This window comes from Periophthalmus magnuspinnatus, chromosome 3 (genome assembly GCF_009829125.3).
Source record: "Periophthalmus magnuspinnatus isolate fPerMag1 chromosome 3, fPerMag1.2.pri, whole genome shotgun sequence".
Classification (NCBI taxonomy): domain Eukaryota; kingdom Metazoa; phylum Chordata; class Actinopteri; order Gobiiformes; family Gobiidae; genus Periophthalmus; species Periophthalmus magnuspinnatus.
In genome coordinates, this window is record NC_047128.1 from 35,719,859 (window position 1) to 35,746,555 (window position 26,697).

The 26,697-nt window shown below is 42.8% G+C and overlaps 1 protein-coding gene across 1 annotated transcript in view; it reads left to right on the top strand.

Moving 5' to 3' along the window:
• The first annotated feature begins 3,887 nt into the window (after positions 1 to 3,887).
• gpc6a (glypican 6a) overlaps positions 3,888 to 26,697 on the top strand; it is a 201,763-nt gene continuing 178,953 nt past the window's right edge. Inside the window, exon 1 of the mRNA XM_055230406.1 lies at positions 3,888 to 4,296. Coding sequence (XP_055086381.1) covers positions 4,134 to 4,296 — 163 coding nt within the window. The 5' untranslated portion in view covers positions 3,888 to 4,133. The remainder of the gene's footprint in view (positions 4,297 to 26,697) is intronic.

Genomic DNA, 26,697 nt, shown 5'->3' on the forward strand with positions numbered 1-26,697 from the left:
ACGTTGTGACGCCGTTTGATTCAAAACGTTTCATTTTACTATAAGAAGTGTTTTAAAGGTGCGCGATGTCACTTTTCTGGTGAAGGTGTTTGTTAGCGGCTTGTCTCCACGTAAAAGTTATTGTATTACCTGAAATATTCCGCAGTATGGCATTAAACGTGTCTATGATCATGGAGGCAGGTGGTGCTGTAGATCGATTATCAGATCTGTGGAGAAGTGAGCCCTGTAAACAAGTATAATTGAATAAAAAGATAAACATTCCCGGTAAAGCAATAACGTCTCCACGGTGACAAAGGAAATGTGCAGGTGACTTACAGTAAACCAGAAATGTTTCCTGGTAACACTTTATAATAAAAGCCCATGAGTTAACGCCGTGTTTCATCATGAGTTCATTATAAATTAAACATTAAATACAGTTGTTGATTAATGTTTGACTGATTCCTGCTGTTGGGTTCACAGTCGGTTATTTTAATGTAATTTGAGGTTGGGCTTCCTGACCTGCTTCTCCTCTGTGTGTTTTTTACTCTGCCTCCATAACTCACTGCCCATCACTGTGTGGTGGTGTTGGGAAAGTGCTTTTCTTATTGGTTAAGTGCTTTCAAACACAGACCATTATTTGTCAGGCCTGGCTCTCGTGATTTGTGACCTCAAAGTTGAAGCGAGGTTTTCCAGGCAACAGTAGGACAATACAGCTGTGCTCTTTTTCTCCAGCTGAATCCTCTTTCTGTAAACTGTGAGCTGATTTGTAAAAGTCTGTAAGCTGCTTTTTAATTCATGTACATTGTATTTTAATTAATATTTAACTGTTTAAAAGGTTAAGTTTCAATCTGAGTCAAAAACGGATTATGTTTAGATTCAGGATTTTGTTTCATTTTTCCTTTTACGTTCTATATTTCCTAAAAACCTTTCTTCTCCATGTTCCTAAACCCTGACTCCTGCACACGGCGGCTCTTTCCCTCACTCCCATCACAGCACGTGCTCATTTATCTTCATCCATTCTTACACTAATCCATAAGACAATCTATAAATAGATCCAGCAGCCACTTTGTTATCGACCAGATCAGGGTTAAAACATTAAAAAAAAACTCCAGGAACTTCTAAGAATCTCCAGTTTGAGTAAAAGCTGATGTGTAGTTTGCTCCTCGGTGTTGGTCATAGTAAAGCCGGGCCTCCCTCGTGGTGCGGGGTGTTAGTTATGATGAAGCTAACCCCACGTGGAGCGGCGATCGATCGGTAACAGCATCACCTCCTGGTCGTCATCTCCAGGCCTCATTAGCAAAGGCTTATTAGCAGAGTACAGGCTATTACAGCACCGCGGAGCTGAAACCATCGGAGAACGGGCAACACATTTGATCTTGGACTCGTCGTGGCTGACAGACGTTGGCCTGTGTAACTACGACGCGGCGGTTGGATAATTGCATAATTGACTTGAGTCTTGCGTGAGATCAGACGTCTTAAAAGGTGTAAACAGACGCACGAAAGCAGAACAAATATGGAAAATGTATCATGTTTTTTCCCAGTTTTCAACTTGTGAGATGCAACACGTTTGATAGTTTTTACCTCAAATGACTTTTTTACCTGTTTATGTTTATCCTGGATTGGGACCAGTGCTTGTTATTATAATTTAGTTTGTGTAATTTGTAGTTTTATGCACATTTTCTGTCTTAGAGCGCCTCCTGCTGGATCTTTTGGCAAAATACGTACAGTCCGCATTACGCTACGAGGCTTATTCTGCTCATTTTTGCCCCTAAACGCTTTACAGGGATCCAGAACACACACTTTTGCGATACTTTACGAAGATTTGAGCGTGGTTACGGGTGAATCCCCCCAGATTTGAGATTGACCAGTGATTGACAGGAGAATTAGCCAATCAGGGGCAGGCACGGTCAGTCTGTAATGGGGGAAAAAAAGAAGAAAAATATGACAGAAGGCTGAAAAACATCTTGTATTTCTACAGAATCAAACTAAATGTGATGTATTTGTAAAGTGTAGGTGACCAATGAGCTGCTTCGCTTCACATGTGTCACTGAAAAAGCAGATTTGATTGGACGATCCCGTTTGACAAGACTCAAGACGCATATTATATTAGATATTTTGAATTTCCCAGGCGACAAACGCAACTAACCGCACTTTCTTTGTGTCGGCACTTCCACTTGGTCAACGTTCATGTGTCCAACGAGTCGCCGCTGCTCTGGTTCTCTGGGAGGCTTTAAAATGGCTTTGTCGTCCGTATAAAACTTATTTCCTGTCACGATCGGGCGCCGCGCGTAAAGTAACACAACCCGAGTGATGATGGCGGCGCCCGAGGCAACTTCTGGAACAAGGTGAACTGCTCCCACACCGAGTATTTTCTCTTTTTTTTCCTTCGTCATCGCTGCTACTCGAGACACGCACACAGTCTGACCTCTGACCCCAACAACAGTGAATATCTGATGAACTGGATGAAGTTGCAAGAAAAGAAAAACGTGGCAAAATGACTAAATATTTAATTTTGCAGTGAAACTCTCAAAGCTCGACCCTTAATCTTGTGAAAAGCTCGGTGTAGAATAGAAAACCACAGTGTGAAATTAATTACATTTTCCATTTGGTTTAATGAGAGCGTCTTATAGAAGCGCAGAGATTAGGTCCAGATTTGACACTGGGGAGTAATATCCTGCCGCCATCGTCTGTTCCTCTTCTATAATTCTTCAAACATTTTCTTTGGGGCATGACTCATATCAGATCCCTCCATGCTCCAAACTGTCCTCGTGCTCATTGTAAACATATTAGACCGACGCCATTTGTCTCGCAGATCCTCCAGGACTTGTCAAAACATTACAAACGATACGGAAGATTGAGCCGCGCCGACAGACACTCGGAACAACATTTATTATGTATCAGTCAAACGCACATGTACTTATGGAAATGCCTCTAATAGAAGAGAAGAGCTATGAGTCTCAACCTTGATTTGTCTGTCAGATCCGGCGTGCAGCTCCGTGATGTGATCTGCATCTTTTTATTTTTACTTTTAGACTGTGAGAAAAGGGAGGGATGTAAACAGCACGTCTTTGTGACATAAGAGTCACGTCTTTGGACTGAAGTGTCTCACAGATTTGACAAATGAAGGTTGAATGTTTTTAAGAGTTAAGTGGGAAAAAAACACCTGAGTTAGTTTGTACATTTTGTTATTGACCTGTTTTGTTGCGTCATGATACGAAACACTGGTTAAACGGTGGAATCTTTGCACAAATTGTCCCGGTTTATTAGACATGAGTGAACTCTGTTAAATCCTACACTCTGAACTAAAATAACTTGCATTTTGTTCACGAATAAGTCTGGAAAACATCTGCAAACGACATAAATCCACATTTACACGAGATAAAGGTAAAATACTTCAGATGTTTTGCACTTTTTGAGTTATTTATCGCCTTTATGACTTTATATTTTTGCACTAATATCCTGGATTTAAACCTTTTGCACATTGGACACATTTATTTTTGCAAACTGCATCTTTAAAACAGCAGCTCAGACGTCTCCAGTGCAAAGTGTGTGTTGTACTTTGATTACATTCTGACAAAAGCCACATAATACACACTATTAAATATCCAATAGTGGCGCATCTGATCTGCTTCATCTTATTTCAACCTTGGGCCACCTCAGAGCTCGGGTCAGCTTTAAATCTGCTCCTTCACACGTTAAATGAAGCCTTCAACATGTGCCTCCTCTTCCTCTGTGCGCATGTAGCAGGGATGCACCAGGCACCTCACTGCGCGCACTCCCCCCGCTGCAAACCTGACTCCTGCTCACTCCAGTCCACGTTTTGCCCTGTCCTTGCGCCTGTGCTGCTGCTGCTGGTGCGCTCTGCTCGTTGCATCCTCCTTCCCTCTCGCCACAAAACGCAGGGCTGTCTCAGGAGAAGTTATCTGCGCTCAGACATCACGGGAATAACTGGGACTCTCCATGTCTTTTCACTGGGAACCTACGAGCTGCGTTTGGCCATGAGGACGTGTCGTTATCCAAAGTGAGGAGTGGAAAACATCTCCAGTCATTTTAACAACCTCTTGGATTTGTTTTTGGGTTTTTTTTGGTTTGGTTTTCCACATTTAAAGGAGCTCGTTTTTGCCCGTGGCGAGAGCTTGTAAAGGTTCTGACTGATGTATGCGATGTGGAGGCTGCAGCTCGCCTTCTGCACTCTGTCTGCTGTGTCTCTGTCTTACGCTGCTGCTGAAGGCAAAGCGCGGAGCTGTGGCGAGGTTAGACAAGCTTACAGCGCGAAAGGATTCAGCCTCGCCAATGTACCTCATCAGGAAATATCAGGTGAGGAGACACTCATCCAAACAGCGCGCAAAAAACCTCTCCACATCCCCACATCATCTCCACATCATCTCCACATCTCCACACAGCATGCACGTGCCAGAGGAGGCTCCAAACAAGTCAAATCCTGCAAAAAACCCAACGAGGAGACGTGGAAACGGGCGCACACTGGTTTAACTTGTTAGTCTTACTCTAAATTCTGCAGGTTAGCACAAAGTAGCTCATTACAAATTAGCACAGAGACTAAATAATCCAACATGGAGCCAGTTTTCTTGCACAAATCCATTTTAATCAAACACATTTATGCAGGTGATGATGTAAATAAGTGTCTGTTTCTGTCTGTTCTTTTATATCTCGTGCGTAATGACGTTAAAATGGAGTTTTTATAGTTTAAATCTCTTTAATTGCCCCACTTAACCCCATGTCTCCAACCCTAATCTGTTAAATTGACTCCTCCTGTTTGCAGTTTATTGAAAATCTGTTTATTAAATCAGTTGACCTCGTCTTAGTAGAACCATGTGTACAAACTAACAGATAAACGCAGTACTTGTACCTGTTGCTTTATATTCAACAAGAGCACTGAGGAGTTGTAGTTTGGTGTGAGTGGTGAGAGTCCAGTGTGCACCAGCAGGGGGCCCTGTACACTCAAGTGTGTCCTGTGAGTGTGTCCCTCTGCTTATTCCTGGAGGCTGCTGTGATAAACTCATGCTATGGTGAAGCAGCTTATATTAAAGGTGATATTAAACATAACGCAGAGGAAAGAGGCACAGAAGTGAATCCTGAACACTCCTTTAAACCACACGAAGAGTCTGTGTGAGCGTGAGCTGAGGCGGGCCGCTCTGATGAGGCTGAAGTGTGTTGCAGATCGTCTTTCTGTGCATGTTGACACGTAAATCCAATATGTGAAAGGGCATTGGGGAAACTGGAGTTAGCATAAAGCTGCATAATGCACGAGGGGACGGGTACTGTTGAATTTTTTTGCAATAAAGGTGAGATGTAATGCAATTTTCCATCTGGGGATAACAAGGTTTGTAAATTCAGTGAGAAACCATCTGTAATTTGAATATGTGTCTTATTCTGCTTACGGTTCACTGCTCTGTCTGAATATCAACAGACAGAGGAGCATTTTGAAAGTAAAATAACATCTACGAACCATGACAGCCGTGTTTGTCGTGTGTGAAGCTTCTAATATCACGTGAACTTTTGATTTTTGTCATTTTGTACCTCGAATAACAGTATTTTACTCGACTGTAGATGTTTAGCTGATTTTTACTGCAGTCATTTGTGTATAACTGGGTTTATTTGGGTTATATTTACTTCATATTTGTGTAGTCTCTGTCATAGTAATAGTATGAAAAGTGGAAGTAACAAAAACCCAACGTGGCCATGTTTTATGTGTCGCCGGGTCACTTTACTTGAGTAATGTTATTTTGAAGAGCCAGGAGAGATACACAGACCAGATCATTTTTTGTTCTGAGGGGAGCGATGTCGTATTGAGCAATGCTTCATACTTGTGTTTTACAGTTTCTCATGAGGCTTTAGTCTTGCACCATATTTCTGTAATTCATCACGGACACGGCTCATTTCACGATTTACAAAAACATTGTTCTTCGTGAAATGTCGTCGCTCTCCTTCAGAGGCGGCGGTCGTCAGCGGCGACTGATGCACGTTTGTTTGTCGCTTTCTAAATGTTTTTGGGATTGGACCACAGTCGTGTCTTTATTCTCTCAGATTGATGAGATTCAAATGGCCAGAGTCTCGTTCTGTTTAAACAAGTTTGTGTGTGGGTTTAGTTGAAAGCATATTTGTGTAATTGTATAAAGTTTCACAGATCTTTGATTCATTTTTCTCATGAGAAAAGGCAGTTGGTTTGTAACATGAAGAGCTCTGAGCCAAACCCACAGTTTTACACTTAGACCAGGCACAACAAACAACAAACACGAGCAGAGTTAACCACATGTTTATATGTGTGTATCTGTACTTTATACTTTTACTTATACTTTATGTACTGTGCTTAATAGTATCTCTGCACCAGTGGAACGTAACATGGTAAAAGTAGTGAAATACTCTACTTAAGTAACATTTTACTCTACTTAAGTAATATTTTAGGTGTCTGTACTTTTACTTCAGTACATTTTACAGTGGCTACTTTTTACTTTTACTTTACTATATTTGAGAACAGGAATCTATTTTTAACAAGACTGAAAAGTAAAAGTAGTGAAATACTCTACTTAAGTAACATTTTGGGTATCTGTACTTTATTAAATACATTTTACAGTGGATACTTTCTACTTTTACTTTACTATATTTGAGAGCAGGTATCTATTTTTAACAAAACTGAATCACAACATCTGAAGCGTTACTTGATCAAAATCTGTTCAAAATACTTAAGAGTATTAAAGTACCCGCTTAAAAATATACTTAAGTAGATATTTTTGAGCGTTTCTTCCAGTAACTAACTATTTTAACTTTTGAATCTGCAGTACTCCTACTCCTACAGTACTTCTACTTCCTCGTACTTCATCCACGCTCTTTGTGCTTCTTCTTCTGGTTTAAAGTCGCGTTTGTCCAGCAGTTTGCACGTTTATTTCTTTGTTTCTTTGTTGAATAGTTTGACTTCTGCTTGAGTAATCGAAGAACGACTCGTGGAAGAATAATGTCGTTCTATTTTCGTCTTTCCTCACCTCTGCTGAATCACCTACGCGCTCAGACGGTCCGCACATTGTTTTGTTTTTATTTCCTCTGCATAACCTTTTGAACGAGAGTCGAGGTGACGTGGGGCTCCGCAGATCAGATATGTGAAAACTCAATTACGGCGTCTTATTGTGAATGCTAATGCAAACACGTGGACGTCCGTGCGCGGCGGTCATGGCGGCGGCTGCGGGTTAAAGCCGGAGCAGAGCGGTTGAGGACTTAAAGCGGCGGTTTGCATAAGCTAATAGTTTAAACAGAGCTCTGACACGGAGAGCTGGCCATCTTTATTCAAGAGGAGAAAGAGGTTACACACACACCAAACGCACAAAACACACACAAATGGAACGAAATGGCGTTTATCAGTGATTTCTCCTCCTGTTCTCAACGTGGGAAATTAAGGGCGAGTGTTTATTCGTTTTGGAGATATGTTCAACTGCACTGAACTGATGGAATTATAGTTTTGTGAATTACTTTTCTGCATGAACGTACTCAAATCTTTTCATTTGTCACGTTCTGGGGACTAAAATCAACCTTTTTTGGGAGACAAATCAGGTTTTCGTGATGTACGTTTGTTATTATTACATCGAAAAGTTGATTTAAACATCAGAAATGGGTTAAAAAAAGGTTAATTTTCAGGTTTAGGTTAAGTTTAGGTCAGTTGTGGCGATGTCCGAGGCTGAGATCAGTTTCCAGTAAATGAAAAGTCGGTGTAATCTCTGTGTGGTGTTACTTTGACCTCAGCTATTTCTCTTGTCGTTTTTGTTTTTGTGAGTCAAGTGTTTTATTATTGTAGCAGTTTTATCCGCGCACATAGAGGTCATCATTATATCCAGCGTCGCGCCGCAGCAGAAGCATTAAACCCGCTCACGTTTGACACTTTTCTGCTCAAAAATGTGACTTTTATTCAGCTGTGAAGTGCACTGGATTTTACACAACTTCTTAACTTTTTCTCATCAATCCACACGTTTTATTTTCTTATTTTTGAGCCGGTTTGTTGGTCCATATTTCTTGAGCTTGTCCAATATCTGTGCTGCAGCTATATCCTGTGAAATACGAGCGTGGCCCACGTCTCTCCAGGGTCCCGTGTGATGAAAGTGATCCACATCATAAAGAACCTGTTATAAACTATCACCGGCCTCAGATCGATACTGAGACACACCAGTTCAGTCTCTCCTCGCTCCAGTTAGAAGCTGAAAATGATCGGATTAACGTCCTAATTAGAGCGACAGTTAAGTTCATATCCTCTCTGAGCAGGTACGCTATCCTGCTTTTGCATTTTGAGCTTTTAATTACATATCGTTTGCTGTGTTTGAGTTTTTTTCACGGCTGATGTCGATACCGATTGTCTCCAGACCAACCAGCGGCCGATAAACTTCTGGGGCTGATATTTAGACCCAAATTTGATCATTTCCCCCATAAATATATGACATAAAATGAACGCTAACATAATCACTGTCTATATTTTTTACTGCTCTGCTTATTTTAACTATAACAAGGAAAAATTACCTCAATAGAAATCATTTTTAAACATCCACAGCCCTGTTTTTACTGCTAACCCACAATGGAGCTGTGTAATCTCATTTAGTGATTGCCGTCATCGCACTAAAGTGTGAAAATGAAGCTTTATGCAGCGATTGTTGAGCCCAGACCAAATATCAGACCAGACAGGAGAGTTAAAGTCGATAAATGATGTGTAAAAAAGTGTAAATATCGACCTGAGATATCGGCAAACTGGACTATTGGTTTATCTTTGGTGTAAAGTGCTGCTCTCTCACCAAGAACTGAATGTATCACCTGTAAACGATGTTAGATTCACCGATAAATGTAAAGTCTGACCAGTTTGTCCAGAATAAAGACCATCAGTGGAGCTTGTGCTGTTTCTTTCTTTACTTTTCCTTTTGTTTACAGAGACTTTTCCTTTTCTGTTTATTCATTAAGTTGAAATGAGACTGACACCAAAAGATTCCGTCTGGAACAATCCGCCCGGTTTCACCTCTAAACAGAGTCAGTGCAGAACGATGAAAAACAGTTTATCATCGTCTTTACAAACACAGATCACTGCAGACGATGGAAAACTTCTGTTACTTTAGTTTGACTTTCTAATTCTGTGGTGTTTTTATGAAGAAAAGGAAAAAAGAGTGGGTCAAATGAAATAAAATGAAGTGTATTTATTTAAATGTGCGTTCCTTGCGTTTCTAGTTTGTCGTGTTTGATGCACAGACTGAAGGAGCTGCTTATGTAACGTGCCCTGGGTGTGAGGTTAACCATATTACCCATTTGATTTGTGATTGAAAGCTGCGCTGTGTTTTCATCCGGTGAGCCTGGAGTCTTTAGTGTACATGAGGTGTGGGAGGCAGAGGCCAGAAGAAGAATATTACAGCAGCTTTGGACTAAGAGCTTCCCTGGAAGACGGCCAGACCCACACAGGGTTTGAAAGGAGCAGGTGGGATGGAGTGGAGAGAGAGGGGAGAAAGTGTGGGGAGTGGAGAGAGGGGGGAGAGAGGGGAGAGGGGAGAGAGAGAGGGGAGAGAGAGAGGGGAGAGGGGGGGGGGAGGAGAGGAGAGAGGGGGGGGAGGGAGAGAGGGGGGAGAGAGAGGGGAGAGAGAGAGTGAGAGTGGGGAGAGAGAGAGTGAGAGTGGGGAGAGAGAGAGTGAGAGTGGGGAGAGAGAGAGTGAGAGTGGGGAGAGAGAGAGTGAGAGTGGGGAGAGAGAGAGTGAGAGTGGGGAGAGAGAGAGTGAGAGTGGGGAGAGAGAGAGTGAGAGTGGGGAGAGAGAGAGTGAGAGTGGGGAGAGAGAGAGTGAGAGTGGGGAGAGAGAGAGTGAGAGTGGGGAGAGAGAGAGTGAGAGTGGGGAGAGAGAGAGAGAGAGGGGAGAGAGAGAGTGAGAGTGGGGAGAGAGAGAGTGAGAGTGGGGAGAGAGAGAGTGAGAGTGGGGAGAGAGAGAGTGAGAGTGGGGAGAGAGAGAGTGAGAGTGGGGAGAGAGAGAGTGAGAGTGGGGAGAGAGAGAGTGAGAGTGGGGAGAGAGAGAGTGAGAGTGGGGAGAGAGAGAGTGAGAGTGGGGAGAGAGAGAGTGAGAGTGGGGAGAGAGAGAGTGAGAGTGGGGAGAGAGAGAGTGAGAGTGGGGAGAGAGAGAGTGAGAGTGGGGAGAGAGAGAGTGAGAGTGGGGAGAGAGAGAGTGAGAGTGGGGAGAGAGAGAGTGAGAGTGGGGAGAGAGAGAGTGAGAGTGGGGAGAGAGAGAGTGAGAGTGGGGAGAGAGAGAGTGAGAGTGGGGAGAGAGAGAGTGAGAGTGGGGAGAGAGAGAGTGAGAGTGGGGAGAGAGAGAGTGAGAGTGGGGAGAGAGAGAGTGAGAGTGGGGAGAGAGAGAGTGAGAGTGGGGAGAGAGAGAGTGAGAGTGGGGAGAGAGAGAGTGAGAGTGGGGAGAGAGAGAGTGAGAGTGGGGAGAGAGAGAGTGAGAGTGGGGAGAGAGAGAGTGAGAGTGGGGAGAGAGAGAGTGAGAGTGGGGAGAGAGAGAGTGAGAGTGGGGAGAGAGAGAGTGAGAGTGGGGAGAGAGAGAGTGAGAGTGGGGAGAGAGAGAGTGAGAGTGGGGAGAGAGAGAGTGAGAGTGGGGAGAGAGAGAGTGAGAGTGGGGAGAGAGAGAGTGAGAGTGGGGAGAGAGAGAGTGAGAGTGGGGAGAGAGAGAGTGAGAGTGGGGAGAGAGAGAGTGAGAGTGGGGAGAGAGAGAGTGAGAGTGGGGAGAGAGAGAGTGAGAGTGGGGAGAGAGAGAGTGAGAGTGGGGAGAGAGAGAGTGAGAGTGGGGAGAGAGAGAGTGAGAGTGGGGAGAGAGAGAGTGAGAGTGGGGAGAGAGAGAGTGAGAGTGGGGAGAGAGAGAGTGAGAGTGGGGAGAGAGAGAGTGAGAGTGGGGAGAGAGAGAGTGAGAGTGGGAGAGAGAGAGTGAGAGTGGGGAGAGAGAGAGTGAGAGTGGGGAGAGAGAGAGTGAGAGTGGGGAGAGAGAGAGTGAGAGTGGGGAGAGAGAGAGTGAGAGTGGGAGAGAGAGAGTGAGAGTGGGGAGAGAGAGAGTGAGAGTGGGGAGAGAGAGAGTGAGAGTGGGGAGAGAGAGAGTGAGAGTGGGGAGAGAGAGAGTGAGAGTGGGAGAGAGAGAGTGAGAGTGGGGAGAGAGAGAGTGAGAGTGGGGAGAGAGAGAGTGAGAGTGGGGAGAGAGAGAGTGAGAGTGGGGAGAGAGAGAGTGAGAGTGGGGAGAGAGAGAGTGAGAGTGGGGAGAGAGAGAGTGAGAGTGGGGAGAGAGAGAGTGAGAGTGGGGAGAGAGAGAGTGAGAGTGGGGAGAGAGAGAGTGAGAGTGGGGAGAGAGAGAGTGAGAGTGGGGAGAGAGAGAGAGAGAGTGAGAGTGGGGAGAGAGAGAGAGAGAGTGAGAGTGGGGAGAGAGAGAGAGAGAGTGAGAGTGGGAGAGAGAGAGAGAGAGAGTGAGAGTGGAGAGAGAGAGAGAGAGAGTGAGAGTGGAGAGAGAGAGAGTGAGAGTGGAGAGAGAGAGAGAGAGAGTGAGAGTGGAGAGAGAGAGAGAGAGAGTGAGAGTGGAGAGAGAGAGAGAGAGAGTGAGAGTGGAGAGAGAGAGAGAGAGAGTGAGAGTGGAGAGAGAGAGAGAGAGAGTGAGAGTGGAGAGAGAGAGAGAGAGAGTGAGAGTGGAGAGAGAGAGAGAGAGAGTGAGAGTGGAGAGAGAGAGAGAGAGAGAGAGAGAGTGGAGAGAGAGAGAGAGAGAGTGAGAGTGGAGAGAGAGAGAGAGAGAGTGAGAGAGGGGAGAGGAGAAGGGGAGAGAGAGAGAGTGAGAGTGGAGAGAGAGAGAGAGAGAGTGAGAGTGGAGAGAGAGAGAGAGAGAGTGAGAGTGGAGAGAGAGAGAGAGAGAGTGAGAGTGGAGAGAGAGAGAGAGAGAGTGAGAGTGGAGAGAGAGAGAGAGAGAGAGTGAGAGTGGAGAGAGAGAGAGAGAGAGTGAGAGTGGAGAGAGAGAGAGAGAGAGTGAGAGTGGAGAGAGAGAGAGAGAGAGTGAGAGTGGAGAGAGAGAGAGAGAGAGTGAGAGTGGAGAGAGAGAGAGAGAGAGTGAGAGTGGAGAGAGAGAGAGAGAGAGTGAGAGTGGAGAGAGAGAGAGAGAGAGTGAGAGTGGAGAGAGAGAGAGAGAGAGTGAGAGTGGAGAGAGAGAGAGAGAGAGTGAGAGTGGAGAGAGAGAGAGAGAGAGTGAGAGTGGAGAGAGAGAGAGAGAGAGTGAGAGTGGAGAGAGAGAGAGAGAGAGTGAGAGTGGAGAGAGAGAGAGAGAGAGTGAGAGTGGAGAGAGAGAGAGTGAGAGTGGAGAGAGAGAGAGAGAGAGTGAGAGTGGAGAGAGAGAGAGAGAGAGTGAGAGTGGAGAGAGAGTGAGAGTGAGAGTGGAGAGAGAGAGAGTGAGAGTGGAGAGAGAGAGAGTGAGAGTGGAGAGAGAGAGAGTGAGAGTGGAGAGAGAGAGAGTGAGAGTGGAGAGAGAGAGAGTGAGAGTGGAGAGAGAGAGAGTGAGAGTGGAGAGAGAGAGAGTGAGAGTGGAGAGAGAGAGAGTGAGAGTGGAGAGAGAGAGAGTGAGAGTGGAGAGAGAGAGAGTGAGAGTGGAGAGAGAGAGAGTGAGAGTGGAGAGAGAGAGTGAGAGTGGAGAGAGAGAGAGAGAGAGTGGAGAGAGAGAGAGAGAGAGTGGAGAGAGAGAGAGTCCGACTTCTGCCTGTAGAATATGTAAAGTTCTTTTATGTAAACACACGACTTCACCGCTCGTCCAGGTTTATGATGAAAAAAAGGCTGTGACTGAGTTTATATTCATTTAAATTACATCATTTGGGGAAAATGACCAAAATTGGGTCGATACATCAGCTCAAATCGACCTGCAGAGATAAACCGTTCATCAGCCGAGGACAAACCTGCTCGGTCTCTTTTGTCTTTTGTCTTTTTTTGTCTTTTTTAGACGATATTTTAAGGCAATTCTGAAAAAAAAATGTGTTTAAATGTGTCTGGAAGTTTTGGAAGTTTTTTTTTTCCATCACATTGAAGTTCAAATCTTACACAAAAAGTGAATTGACAGAAAATAATCCTGAAAGTTTAGAGAGATTTCACTTATTTTAAAAGTTATTCTGAAGTTTGTTTTTTATGATCCTTATTTTTTCTGTTGGATTTGTTCAATATTCAAACTTTACATCTGCAAAACAACAAACCCAGAGTTAAATCACTCAGTGGTAACAAATAAATATACAAATACTTTTTACTTTAACTTGAGTACATTTGAGAGCAGGATCTGTACTTTCCACTACATTTTTGAACTGGATTGAAAAGTTAAAGTATTTTTTATGACCTGCTGAAAAGGCTGAGGTTTATTTTTAATTCACACTTTGAGCAAAACTAGAAAAAAAACCTAAAACGACTCATTCAATGTTTTGATGCTGAACCAAATTCAGCTCAAAACTTTATCAAAGTCAGTCCATTTTAACCTTTTATCAACCTCAAAATATGCATGAAATACTTAAACTTATTAGTCTCATAGTACATTTTAAACAGGTACTTTAATACTTTTACTTAAGTTACATTTTTTATGTGATACTTTTACGGTTTCTTGAGTATTTTTTGCACTGGTATATGTACTTTTACTTAAATAACAAAATAAAGTACTTCTTCCACCACTGATCACTTACTTTTCCTCAAGTTAAACTGTTTTTATTTGATACTTTTACTGATACTTTTACTTTTTCTTGAGTATTTTTTGCTGATCAGTTGCTCTTAATACTTTTACTTAAGTTAAAATGTTTTTATGTGATACTTTTCCTTTTTTTGAGCTTTTTTTTTTGCACCAGTATCTGCACTTTTACTTAAATAACAAAATAAAGTACTTCTTCCACCACCGATTACTTACTTTTCCTCAAGTTAAAAGGTTTTTTATGTCATACTTTTATGATACTTTTACTTTTTCTTGAGTATTTCGCACTGATTACTTGCTCTTAATACTTTTACTTGAGTTTAAATGTTTTTATGTGATACTGTTTCTTGAGTACTTTTCCCTGATCACTTACTTTTTTATAATTCCACTTCCATTCTTTCTTCTTTCTTCTTTCTTTAAACCCCTGATCTTCACACAAACTCTAATGTGACTGCACTTACCCAGACTTTTGTGCCCGTTACTGCACATTCCTCTCGTTTGCCCCGGTGCATTGTGGGAGGTGGAAGCTTTTGTGAATTAAACTCATTTTCACATAAGCAGCACTAACACATCTGACGTTCATTGTGCTCTTTCTTTTATCATGAAAGCGTTTTAGTTTTAGGAGCGACCAGTATTTTCCGAGTCGATGCCGTTTATGAGTCTGGATGTTTCCGGTCGAGTTGTTGGGGCAGTTTTTGTTTTGTTTTTTTTCCTCCTGCCGCAGCCCGACTATTTGTATTGTTTGTTTTAGGAGAATTGCAAACGCAGAGATGCCTGTGGTGAATGCTTGTTTTTCAGATTGTGAGCCTCGCTCGCAGTCACCAGTGTTTCAAAGTGTACCCCAGACCCACAGAGCGAATGATGACTTTGGGTTGAATGAATAAAATATCAGACTTGTTGTGGTCATGATTTCTCTTGTGTTATTTTATCATTCAGTTTGTGTTTTTATTTCGTCCTCTCTGTAACCCTGTGTGTATTTCATTTGTACTTTCTGCCCGGTGTCTCGTTCTTTGTTCCTCTGTGTGTGTGTGTGTGTGTAGAAACTCTGGCTGTGTTCTGATTCGACAAATACACACTTCAGAGTACACTTCAGAGTACCCTTCAGAGTACCCTTCAGAGTACACTTCAGAGTACACTTCAGAGTACACTTCAGAGTACACTTCAGAGTACACATCAGAGTACACATCAGAGTACACTTCAGAGTACACTTCAGAGTACACTTCAGAGTACACTTCAGAGTACACTTCAGAGTACCCTTCAGAGTACCCTTCAGAGTACCCTTCAGAGTACCGTTTGAAGGGTACTCCTCCATGTAGATGACATCGTGCTGAAATGGGACAGTCCAACCCCACGGAGCGCTTAAGTTACCTTTACGTCGTCCATCAAACATGAAATCTGTTAACTCATGACCTAAACGTGTAAAATGAACACTGAAATAATTTGTTTTAATTTTAATTCTTTATTATTTAATTGAAAAAGAGTCGAGGTAGGCGCCGGAATCTTAAACAAAACATTGAATTTATGTCGTAAATGAAGACACGGGTGGGATTTAAATAAAATTTTCTTCTTCCCGCTCGTTTTTGAGCTTATATAAGGATTAATTTGTGAAATGTACTTTAAGCGAACCCGATACATGTGCTCGAAATGAAAATAAAATAATTTAAAAAGAGGTGTCGTCATCACAGTTGTTTGTTTATACAATTTACCTACGAATATCAATCGACAAATATAATGTTCGAGGTGATTTCTTCCCAATTGTAGCGAGTATTACATAACTTTAAGAAAATATACCTTGTTTCTCCAGTAGAAGAAGTGACAGGAGTTTTGTGTTTTTGAGTTTTACTTCCTGTTGTTGTGTTGCTCCGCCCTGATGCCTCTCACCTGTGTGTCGTTCCTGTGTGTGTGTGTGTGTGTGTGTGTGTGTCGTTCCTCTGTGTGTGTGTGTGTATAAACTGTGTGTTCTCCTGTTCTTTGTTGCTGTATTGTCAGTGTCACGCCCTGTACGTTTCCATTTTGGATTTTTGTGTTTAGTTTTACTTCTGTTCTTTGTTGACATTTACTTTAAAGAACGTTCTGAGCGGCGTCCTGCGTTTGGCTCCTCCCTTTGTTTAAAACGTGACACATTTCCACTTGAAATCCTCCATATTACGCTATTTTCTGAGTTGTGTTTTGTTTCATTCACACATGTTTAACACACAAACCCTTTATTTTTAGCCAGAGTTCTTCTCTCAAACTAAAAACACTCCGTTCCACCTTGTGATGTCATCATGTGGTGATACAGGAAGTGCTCCACGGTGTTTTTAAACTCCACACACCTTCATTTATAGAATCATTTGGATCAGCTTTTTCAGCTTCTGGAATTGCCGCTTGTCTCCACTGAGCTAAAGGTAAAAGGAGGAGGAGTTAACTTGAAAACTACCACTTGATGACATCACAAGGTGGAACAGAGCGTTTTGAGCTTTGTGGGATGTTACTCGAACATGTGTATGAAACAAAACACAACTCCGGGGATGTTTTTGATGAAATAACAACATCATAACACGGTTAAAACCTCAAAATAATACAGGACCTTTAAACACATGACCACAAAATAAAAAAAATAAACGATGCTGCTTATTTATCTTCATTTCTTCCTCTCGCTTTGTAACACGTGCTTAATAATTCTACCTACATCAAGGTTATCCTCATTCAGATATTTCCCTAATAGCGCTTTCACCTTTGAGCACATTGCCATGGAACCCGTCGTATCATTGAAGCTGCTCTCCGCCGCCGTCGGCCTCATCATTTCTATTCAGACATTAAAATAACCTGATATATTTCTGCAACGAGGCGATAGTCCGCTTTACTTAACCCTCTGCACCACGTCTCGCCTTTGCCGCTGTGCAGAAAACGCAATCACCGTGCTATTTACAGGTTCCATACAGCATTATTGACGCACAAGTTATGCTAAATAATCCTAAAACGAGTAATTTGACGCGCGCTCTGGAGCTTAATATCGAAAAACGACGGGAGGCGGCGTCGCGTGGAGGTATATACGGGAATACTGCGAAAAAGCTCTGGCCTCGCAAATATCAGTATGAAAACGCAGTAAGGCGTCGCTGCGCTGGTTTTCAGGGCCCATTAGGACGGGTCTGGTTGTGCCAAATTGGAAACGCGTCCCTCGCCGGCGCGTTGTGTACGTCTTCAGAGAGAGAGAGAGTTTAATGAGACGTGAGGAGATTAGCCCTGTGCAGATCTACGCCGCTGCTGCTGGTTGAACTGCAGGTCTTTGAGGGCCTATTTAAAGACAATGGGGGATTTTGTGTTTCACTTTCCAGCAAAGATCAATAAATAGGGAAAAAAATAACATATAGGATTATAAAGCAGGAGCTGAGGCACTTTGAACCAACACCGTTTTATCAATGTGTTTCATTAATGCAGCGAATGCCAGATGTTTTTATGAATCCGATGAAGTTCTTACGTCGTTTTAACTCGGTGTTTGGAGATTTTCTATGATCTTCTGTTTTATTTTGCTCCTCTGGGATGTTCAGGGTGTTTTTATTCACATGTTAAACTCATGCACGGAGCTGTAAATGTGCAAATGTGCAGAGTTTGTGCTCTTTGTGTTTAGAGGTGATGAAAAAGACCATCGCACAGACAGTGGATCACAAAAACACAACTCTGCCCACACCCGTCCATCTTTCCTACAATCAGGGAATAGTTTAGCTCCTTAAAATGCTTTGTTATAAAATAAAAGTAGATATTTATATAACTACACTGTGTCTAAACAGCAGAAGACGGGGCAGGTTTGAAGGCGGCCGAGCGTTCAGAGCGACGTCGCTTTTTGATCCTTCGACGTCGACTCTTTGTCATTGTCGAATTGCTGAATTGTTCACGAACTAATAGTGACCATGAGCTGGGTTTAGACCGTCGTGAGACAGGTTAGTTTTACTTTTCTGATCATGTGTTATAATAATCTGAATGAATGATCCGAAAATCTATGTATGAATTAATCAGTCAATCAATTAATTCTAATCCAAATGAAACTACATCCTAAGAGCTTTTGTAGACACATTTATCACCGAGACGCTTTAGAACAGCGGCGTCAAACTCATTTTCACAAAGGACCACATCAACAAAATGGATGCTCTGAAAGGGCCAGATGTAACTGTAAGATAACACTACGTTTTTATCTTGTTAATTAACCGTTTCTATATTTATTACTTATTCAAGTTACAAATATTGCATATAAATTTCCATAGATATGAAAAAATAACTGTTTAACTGTGTATTTAATGATAAACTGACATTTTAAAACAGTCAGACGTTTTAATTTACTTTGTCGCGGCCACATAAAATGACGCCGTGGGCCGCATTTAGCCCACGGGCCTTGAGTTTGACACATGTGCTTTCGAAAAATAATATTGGGGCGACAGTCGACTGATCTGAAGGTCGATGCTGCAAATCCTGCTCTCGACATAAACCTTAGTGAGTCAGAGCCGCTGATCCATAGGTTGACGGTGCGATTCTGGCTCCCACAGATGAAAACTGTCCTTGTGTCCTTGGGCAAGACACTTATAAGACACTGTTCTTGATGTAAAGCGCTTTGAGAGACTTGAAGCAGAAAAGCGCTACATAAAAATAAGACGATTTACCATTTTGAGACGTGACCGGTTCAGTTTGTTTTTATTTAGCAACGCGACTTTCGGCTCCTTCTGAATTTTTTGGATCCGTTCATGTCAACGAGCCGTTCAAAAGTCTGGCTCTTTTTTACGATTTCTTAGAAGACAGAAGGCGACGTGAGAACTCATTTAACTAGAGACTAATCACAACGAGAAACGACCACGGCTCAGATCAGTTTAAACGGTTCAAACTGAGAGTGGGAGTGAGTTTACCCTTTGGAATTATGAAAATCCAAATAATGCAGCGCTACAATAATAATAATAACAACAAAGACTGATATTATAATCCCAAACATGTTTTTTTTGTGCACAAATCTCTCCCTCGTGTCGTCTGCTCTGGGTCTGAGCTGATTCTTGTGTTGGTTCAGTGTTAATCAGCGTAAACATGCAAACAGATTTAGTTCTTTTAAAAAATAAGATCCAGATCCAACTGTTCACGTTAAGGAATCGTTCAAAAGAGCCGAATCTTTCGCATCACTCGTTTTAGTTCGTCCGTGCCGTTGTAGTCGCATCTGTTACCGTGACTTTGCTTTAGTTTATTTTGCCGAAAACTTCCTTTTGAAGAAATACAAGAAACATTTCAAATATTGTGCAAATGACTCAGATCTTTTCTTCCTCGCGCTGTGGTCAGTTTCCACGAGTCCCGCTGCTCTTGGCTCTCACCTTTCCCTGGATTAACTCAATAGGAGTGTGTCAGCTCTCTGTATTCATCCAGGCCTGAAATGCATATCCAGCCTCCTCAGCTCCGTCTGCCATGTGCTGTTTTTCTCCACGGTGTAAAAAGCCCGCGGCGAGGGGCTTCGGCTACTGCTCCTGCGCTTTTTTTTCTTCTTTTTTTTCACTTTTCAATCAACTGCTGGCCTAAATCAGTAATAGAGAGGGGGATTAAAGATCTCCACTCTCCAGGGCCTTCAGACAAACTAGAAAATAACAGCCCAAAATAAATAAAGACGGCAGAGATTTGAGGGATTAGTGTGAAGTGGCGGGCAAGAAAACATGAAAAATCAACAGAAGTAGTCCAAGTGTAAAGGCATCGAGCTGCATCCTTGGCTAACCACGTGGTAAAATAGGAACAGGAGAGGAACTTTGAGGTGTGCGGCGCCGTGGGGATGGGAGAGTCAGATAGTCGAGGTAATCCGCCCAAAACTTGAGGGATTAGGGATCGGAGTTTGCAGTTTTTGAAGCAGCGCGGGCATTATTACAAGCCCCCCTTTCATGCAGCATAAGAGCGGATTTGCTGCTATAGGTGGTACTGACAGTGTGGTGCAGAAACGTCAGGAGTATTTTATGATTTTATGATGCTAATCCCGCACGTTACCAGTCAGCTGTTGGTGAAATATCTGCATATATTTTGTTCTGACATGTTTTTGTAAAGAGAAGGTGGGAAATATTCACAAAAAAATGCGAAAATGTGTTTAAATGTGCGTTTAAATCTCACGCAAACGCCGCGGAAACATCATTTTATAATGTCGTTTGAAGGATTACACAACCGGTTTGTTGATCTAAGCGCGCTTTTCCAAACAATATTTTTATATAATCAGTATTTCAATATATTTTCTCCCTCATCACTGACCCGATCTCTTATTAAAAGCTCTAATAATGCACCATTTTAACGACTCTTTGTCACTCTATTCTTACTTAGATCTAGATGAGGTTAATAGGATTTCTTTATCGCAGTTTCCATTAAAATAAAAAAAGATATAGAAGCTTTGTTGAGGAAAAATCTCTCTTATGGGTATTTCTGCAGAGTTGAACCAAGTCAATGGGGGATACAATTCAAAATGGTGCAGGATGTAATTGTTGACACGAAGGAAGACTATAGGCTACACGAGCAATTATACGCCTTCCTGCTAATGTGTTTGTTCTGGCCAGACCCCCTGGACAGACCTAAAGCTAAAAGTATTAAAGATAATGTTTTGCACACGGCACTAATCACTCGTTCTATTTCCGCCCTCCAGTCATCAGAGAACTGTTACGTTACACGCCAAAGAGAACTCTCCTGTTTATTGCCACGCTCTCGTCTGCCCCCCGAGAGGTTTGGGGCCCCCGGAGGTCGGTCCCTGAATAGCAGTCCTGGATCTCAACACCGATGATGAGGCCTGGGAGGGAGATGAGAGCCGCGCAGTGCCGCACCGCTGGGGAAAAGCCACCGGGGGCGCACCAAACACAAGTGTCAAGGATGCAAATACATGTGACACCGGGGAGTTTATATTTTTGTTTTTCCTGACACCAGTGTTCACGGATGAGGTAATTTACTAAAAAAAAAAAAAAGGCGCTTGGGACACGGGTGTAAACAAGCATTAAACGCAGGTAAACACAACATGCCAAAACTGTCATGCTAGCTGTCAACTAGCGCAGTGGTAAAAGCTGTGGAGGTGACAGTGATGTGGTTCATTTAGCTGCATTCTCTGTCACTAAAACGTCTTCAAAGATTTCCTGCAGGGCTTAAGTGATTCATTTAGAAAAAAAACAAACAAAAAAAGCCGAAAAAACCCACAGAAATGTATTTACGTCTCAGCAGATCAAACGTTGACAGTTCAGTTAATTGCATCAAAGTTCAGAACAGGAGGAGTTCACATTTTGGACGTTTAAATGTATTTTTTGTGACGGCGCTGATTCAAAGTGCAGCGTCCGTGTTTCTGAACCTAAACATCAACATTCATTTGTTATTAATAAAGAGTTAATGTTCTATCGATTCACAATATTGACCGTACTGCGCCCCGCCCACTTTTACCTCCGTGATCCAAACCGCACTTTCTTTGTGACGGCGCTTCAGCGGGATTCCCATTCATTCACTTCAGTTGACAAGTTGGAGACGTTCCATCCGTGTTCTTCCTCTTATCCGGGGCCGGGTCGCGGGGGCATCAGTCTAAGCAGGGACTCCCAGACTTCCCTCACCCCAGACACGTCCTCCAGCTCCTCTGGTGAGACCCCACGGCGTTCCCAATCCAGAGAGACATAATCCCTACGGCGTGTCCTGGCTCTTCTCCGGGGCCTCTTCCTGGTGGGAATTTTGAGAAGTTTTGCAGCTAAAATATGATATAAAGTACATAAATTTGTGTAAACCAACAATTCAACACTGCCCTGGTTCTCTGAGGGTGTCAAGTGTAAAATAAAACGACCTGAACGACGACGGCGGCGCCCGATAAGGTGAATCGTACCTCACAAACCCGCAGGACACGGTGTCTGACCCTGTCCAGCAACGGGACTGAGCGACAGTGGCTCAGTCGGTAGAGCGTTCGTCCACTGATCTGAAGGTTGACGGCTTGAATCTCGACTTAAACGTTATTGGTTGAGCGGACAGTGGTTCCAGCTCACACGTGAACGCCGTCGTCGCGTCCTTGGGCAAGACACTTCACTCCTTTCGCCCCCGGTTGATGCAAAACGCTTCGAGTGCCTTGAAAGTGGAAAAGCGCTGTATAAAACTGTGACCATGACCGATACAAATCCACTTTTGACTAATATTTCCAGCGTTTCTGTTGCGTAAACGTCCTCAGTCACAGTCCACACACACACACACACACACACACACCCACACACACACACACACACACACTATAGAACAAATCCTCTGCATAAAAGAATCATGAAAACAAACACAGTACGAGTTTTACACATTGACAGTGATGATCCTGAGCTGATAACATTATTCTGCCGGTCCGTGTGTGGCGTTCTGTTCACCGCGGGGGGACGTTTGAAGTTTGAAACCCAATAGTGTCACCGCCTGGACATGTAAGCACGGAACAACAAAGACACGGCGATGCATCTGCCGCGGACCTGTGATCATCTGTAACTCTAAAAATATACTCCTCCTTTTGCTCCTGAATTATTGAAGCGGGCGAATTTTAATATTTGAGTGCTACAACACCTCATTTGGCCTTAAAAGCAGCCGACGTCGCGAAACAGGAAGTGGATGTGTGCGGCGCTGCATCGTTTACACCGCGGGGTTACTCAGACAGAACCCTGCGTTTGGTTAATCGTGCGACAACCGGCAAATGTGACTGTAAATAACGTGCTAAAAGCTTCGTCTGAGCTGGGTTTAATCTTCACTTTTCGATGTGTTGGATGCGTTTACATTTAGTTTTTGGTTTTTTTTCTCAAGTTTAAACAAAATGGCATTGTTCCTCCTAAATATAAGCCTGCCCTGACACTCCCTCTTGTGTTAAATTTATCTCCGTTCTTATTTAATTATGCATGTTGTGCTTTGAACGTGGGTGTTTGCTAACTCCATTTCAATTTGTACGTCCCTATACTCGCTGTAATTCGCAGTAACTCTATATTTCTTGTAATATATGTACTACTTTTTCACTCTTCCTTATCTTTAAACAACACGCGCAGCCGCCTCATTTGTTGATAGACTTTCTCTCTATTAAGGCGAGTATAAAAAGTCCCACAATGCCATTCTTCACAAAGCGGCCTCTTGTCGTGTTAAGCAATAAGCCGTGCAAAAGGAAGCATGTTGTTCCGTGAAAAATTGGGAAATTAATTGTGATTACGAGGGTTCATGACCTACTTTAGTGTGATCTGGTTTGTGGCTTTGAGGAGCAGGGACTAATTGGTGATAATGGTTGTTTTTATGTTAATATAAAAAAGTAGAGGGCCGTTGTTAACCCGGGGTCATCACGCAGGACGCTAATTATAACGTTAAATAATAGACTCGCTCGCCCAGTTCTGTAGAATGACGCTTCTATGTCTCAGCGGCTAAAGCTCCATCAGGGCATTTTCTGTTACGTTGACTCGATTTTGTTCTGTTTTATTTTTGTAAAGCTCAAATTTACAACAGTATTCAGCTTTTAAAATAGTTAATTTAACCATTTAACACAGTAAATATGTCAATAAATAACAGATAAGTGAAACATTAACAAACATTCAACCTGTGACGATGCTTATACTTTACGATACTGAGGGGTTTTTTTATCGTTTATCGTCGTTTTGTTATTTTTCTGTTCTATAAAACGATTTGAGATGCAGAAGATTGAATAAATAATTAATTAAAGATACAAACGAACCACTAAGAGTTTCATTCTGCTGTTTATTTATTGCAGCTCATGTTTGTTTAACCTTATCGTTGATTTATAATATTTTTTGTTCATAATTCACTTTAAGATGACGTGTCAGTGGCATAAATTAGTCTGAATATTATCGTTTGTCTGTATTTTCTGCAGAAATATATCGAACCTCAAAATTTACTATCGTGACCATTGAGGAGGCGAATTGTGTAGATGAAAAAGGCGTGGAATATGTTTCAAAACGTACTTAACTTCATGTTTTAGGTCATGTGGTTAACTCTGCATTTAAAACAGCTGAAAAACCATGACCTAATTACCGAAGTAAGATAAGATTTTTTGCCTGTATACATTTTAAAATATCACTAATATCAATATCACAGTACTGATATTTTCTAAACCCATAGACACAGTGTGCAGTTATATAAATATCTGTTTTGAAGCATTTTATGAAGCTAAATTATCCCCTGATGGACTGGTGTGGGCGGAGTTGTGTTTTAGTTTTAGTTTTTCCTCGAGTGATGCAGAAAAGAGGAAGTCGCTGTCTGTGTGATGGTCATGTGTGTTTACAATGACCAAAAATAATCCAAAAACCGACATAAAACGCTGCGTCTGTATAAATAACTGCTGTTCGTTGTGGTGCAGTGTCACTATGAGACCACTGCATCACCGAGTCTGAAGTTTCTTTTCACAAATACGTCATAATTCATATAAAAACAGTAGAGAAACAGACAGTTCATGTGTGAGACACTAGCAGGAGATGCACATCACGTCTGACCCGTGGCCGCTGAGTGCGTGTAATAGTGCTGTCTATCAGTTCTGTCTAAGTGTTGCTAGTGAAGTGAAACTAAAGCAATTTGCTGAGGCTAAAACAATGGCTCATTCTCGTCCGCGGCTGATGGCGTGTGGCAGGAGAAGCTATCCAGCCTGAGTGGACTCACCCCATTGACTTCCACGGGGACGATGCGTCTCGTGGGACCGCTGCTGTTCTGACAAATGTGACAAGCTCATATAACCTTAATGACACCAGAGCACCCGTCTGATGTCCCGTCGACCCACGCCAATGTCAATGGGGCTTGACAAGAATATCTCCGGCCTCTGTGTTTCCGCTCTCTGTAAATCAGACAGAGCTGGAACAGAGAAGGAGAGATTTAGACGAGGGTTATCGAGATTAATGGATCGTCAAGAAAACCTCACAATATATTGAAGTGTTATTGTCGGATCATCTGTGTCTGTATCTGTAGAATCGAAGGACAAAGAGACGCTCGTGCACCTGAAACATCCTCAGACTTACATCAGACTTACACATCGTATAAAATCACACACTGTCCAGAAAACTAATCCAAAACGTCATTTGATTTGAAAAGATGTAGTTATGATGTCAGATTAAGTCAAGTAGGACGTGTGCACGGCTGATGTTCTGCTCTGGACACGGTTTTTCAGTCTTTTTCGTCCGTTCTGTGACGTAACGAAGAGTCCTGGGAGTTTGAACTGGGTAAAAAATCACAGTTTAGTCAGAATCAGAATGACTTTTCTTCATCCGCCAGAGGAAATGCTTTTAATAACAGACGTGCGGCGAATAAACAGAAGAAACGTACATGATTTTACAATACGAATATTAAAATATGACGTTACAGTTCAGTTTGACACACGGGCTGGAGTCATGTTCTGTGTCTTTCAGTGGAGCAGATTCATTCAAAATCAAATTATTTCTGATTCTAGATCATTTCAAATTACCAATGACAAGTTTTGATGTTTTTAATGGAGCGTCCTGTGTCGGTGAAAGTCTGTGTTCGACCTGGGACAAAAAAAGGCTGTTTGTTTGTGAAATAATCATTGATATTTCCTGAGTCTTTACATGTAAAACCGTTGCTTTCCCTCACATATCGTGCCGGTTTCGCTCCTGTGTCGACTCCTGGAGGACGCTGAGCTCAGAGGTCGCTGCTCCTCTGTGCCGTAGCCCCCCGCAGAGGCCCGTTCCCTGGGTAAGCTCTGTTAAACGAGCGGGCCGGTCAGCTCGCACCCTGGAGCTCGCACCCTGGAGCTCCACCTGCGGCTCCTCAGACCACCAGCTGCCGTCTCGGGTCTGACTGACGCAGGATTTAACCTCCCCATATGTCTGAGCTTCACGTGTGCAGGTATCGCTCCGAGCAGTTTTCTCAGGAAGTGATTAATCGGAACATGTTTAATTAAAATGTTTCGTGGCTTCTTCAGTGTAGCACATGCGCAGGACTCGAGGTGCTCGGCGTAACTGTTCAGGTGGAGGCAGAACATCTATTTTTACATTTATTACAGGGATTTTAATGCTCAAAAATTCATTAAATACATTGATTTCTCCACAGATCTGACCTGTACCTCGGCCTCGTAGCGTCACCTGCTCGTTAACGTGGACCATGAGATAAATAAATGTAAAGTCACGATTATGGCACGTTATTAAAAAAGCAATATCTCCAAGAAGACAAGCAGAAAAGTTACATAATACTCCTTTAACTGACGCTTTAACCTTGAAATGACCTCATGATCTAGAAGAGCTTGTTAGCGCTAAAAACACTTTACTAAAAACATTCTTACTTCTTAATCGTATTCACATCCTGCAGAATTTCCTACTGGAGAGTTTGTTTGAATCTGATATTTTTCACCTCGTTTATTTTTACATGACGTTCAATTAAAAATGATCTAAAACAGAATCCAGGGTCGACTTCCACGTGTAAAAGTGAAGTGTACGTCTGTGTAATCTGGTATGAGGCTTGGATAAAAAAGTGAGTGACTAAAACTGGACCGAAACAGGACTAAACCAGGACTAAAACAGGACTAAAACAGGACTAAAACAGGACTGAAACAGGACTAAACTAGGACTGAACCAGGACCGAAACAGGACCGAAACAGGACTAAAACAGGACTAAAACAGGACTAAAACAGGACTGAAACAGGACTGAAACAGGACCGAAACAGGACCGAACCAGGACTAAAACAGGACTGAACCAGGACCTAAAACAGGACCTAAAACAGGACCTAAACTAGGACTAAAACAGGACTAAACTAGGACTAAACTAGGACTGAACCAGGACTGAACCAGGACTGAACCAGGACTGAACCAGGACTGAACCAGGACCAAAACGGGACCAAAACAGGACCTAAACTAGGACTAAAACAGGACTAAACTAGGACTGAACCAGGACCGAAACAGGACAGAACCAGGACCGAAACAGGACCGAAACAGGACAGAACCAGGACCGAAACAAGTCTCGAACTGGACTAAAACGGGACTGAAACAGGACTGAACCAGGACTGAACCAGGACTGAACCAGGACTAAAACAGGACTGAACCAGGACCTAAAACAAGACCTAAAACAGGACCGA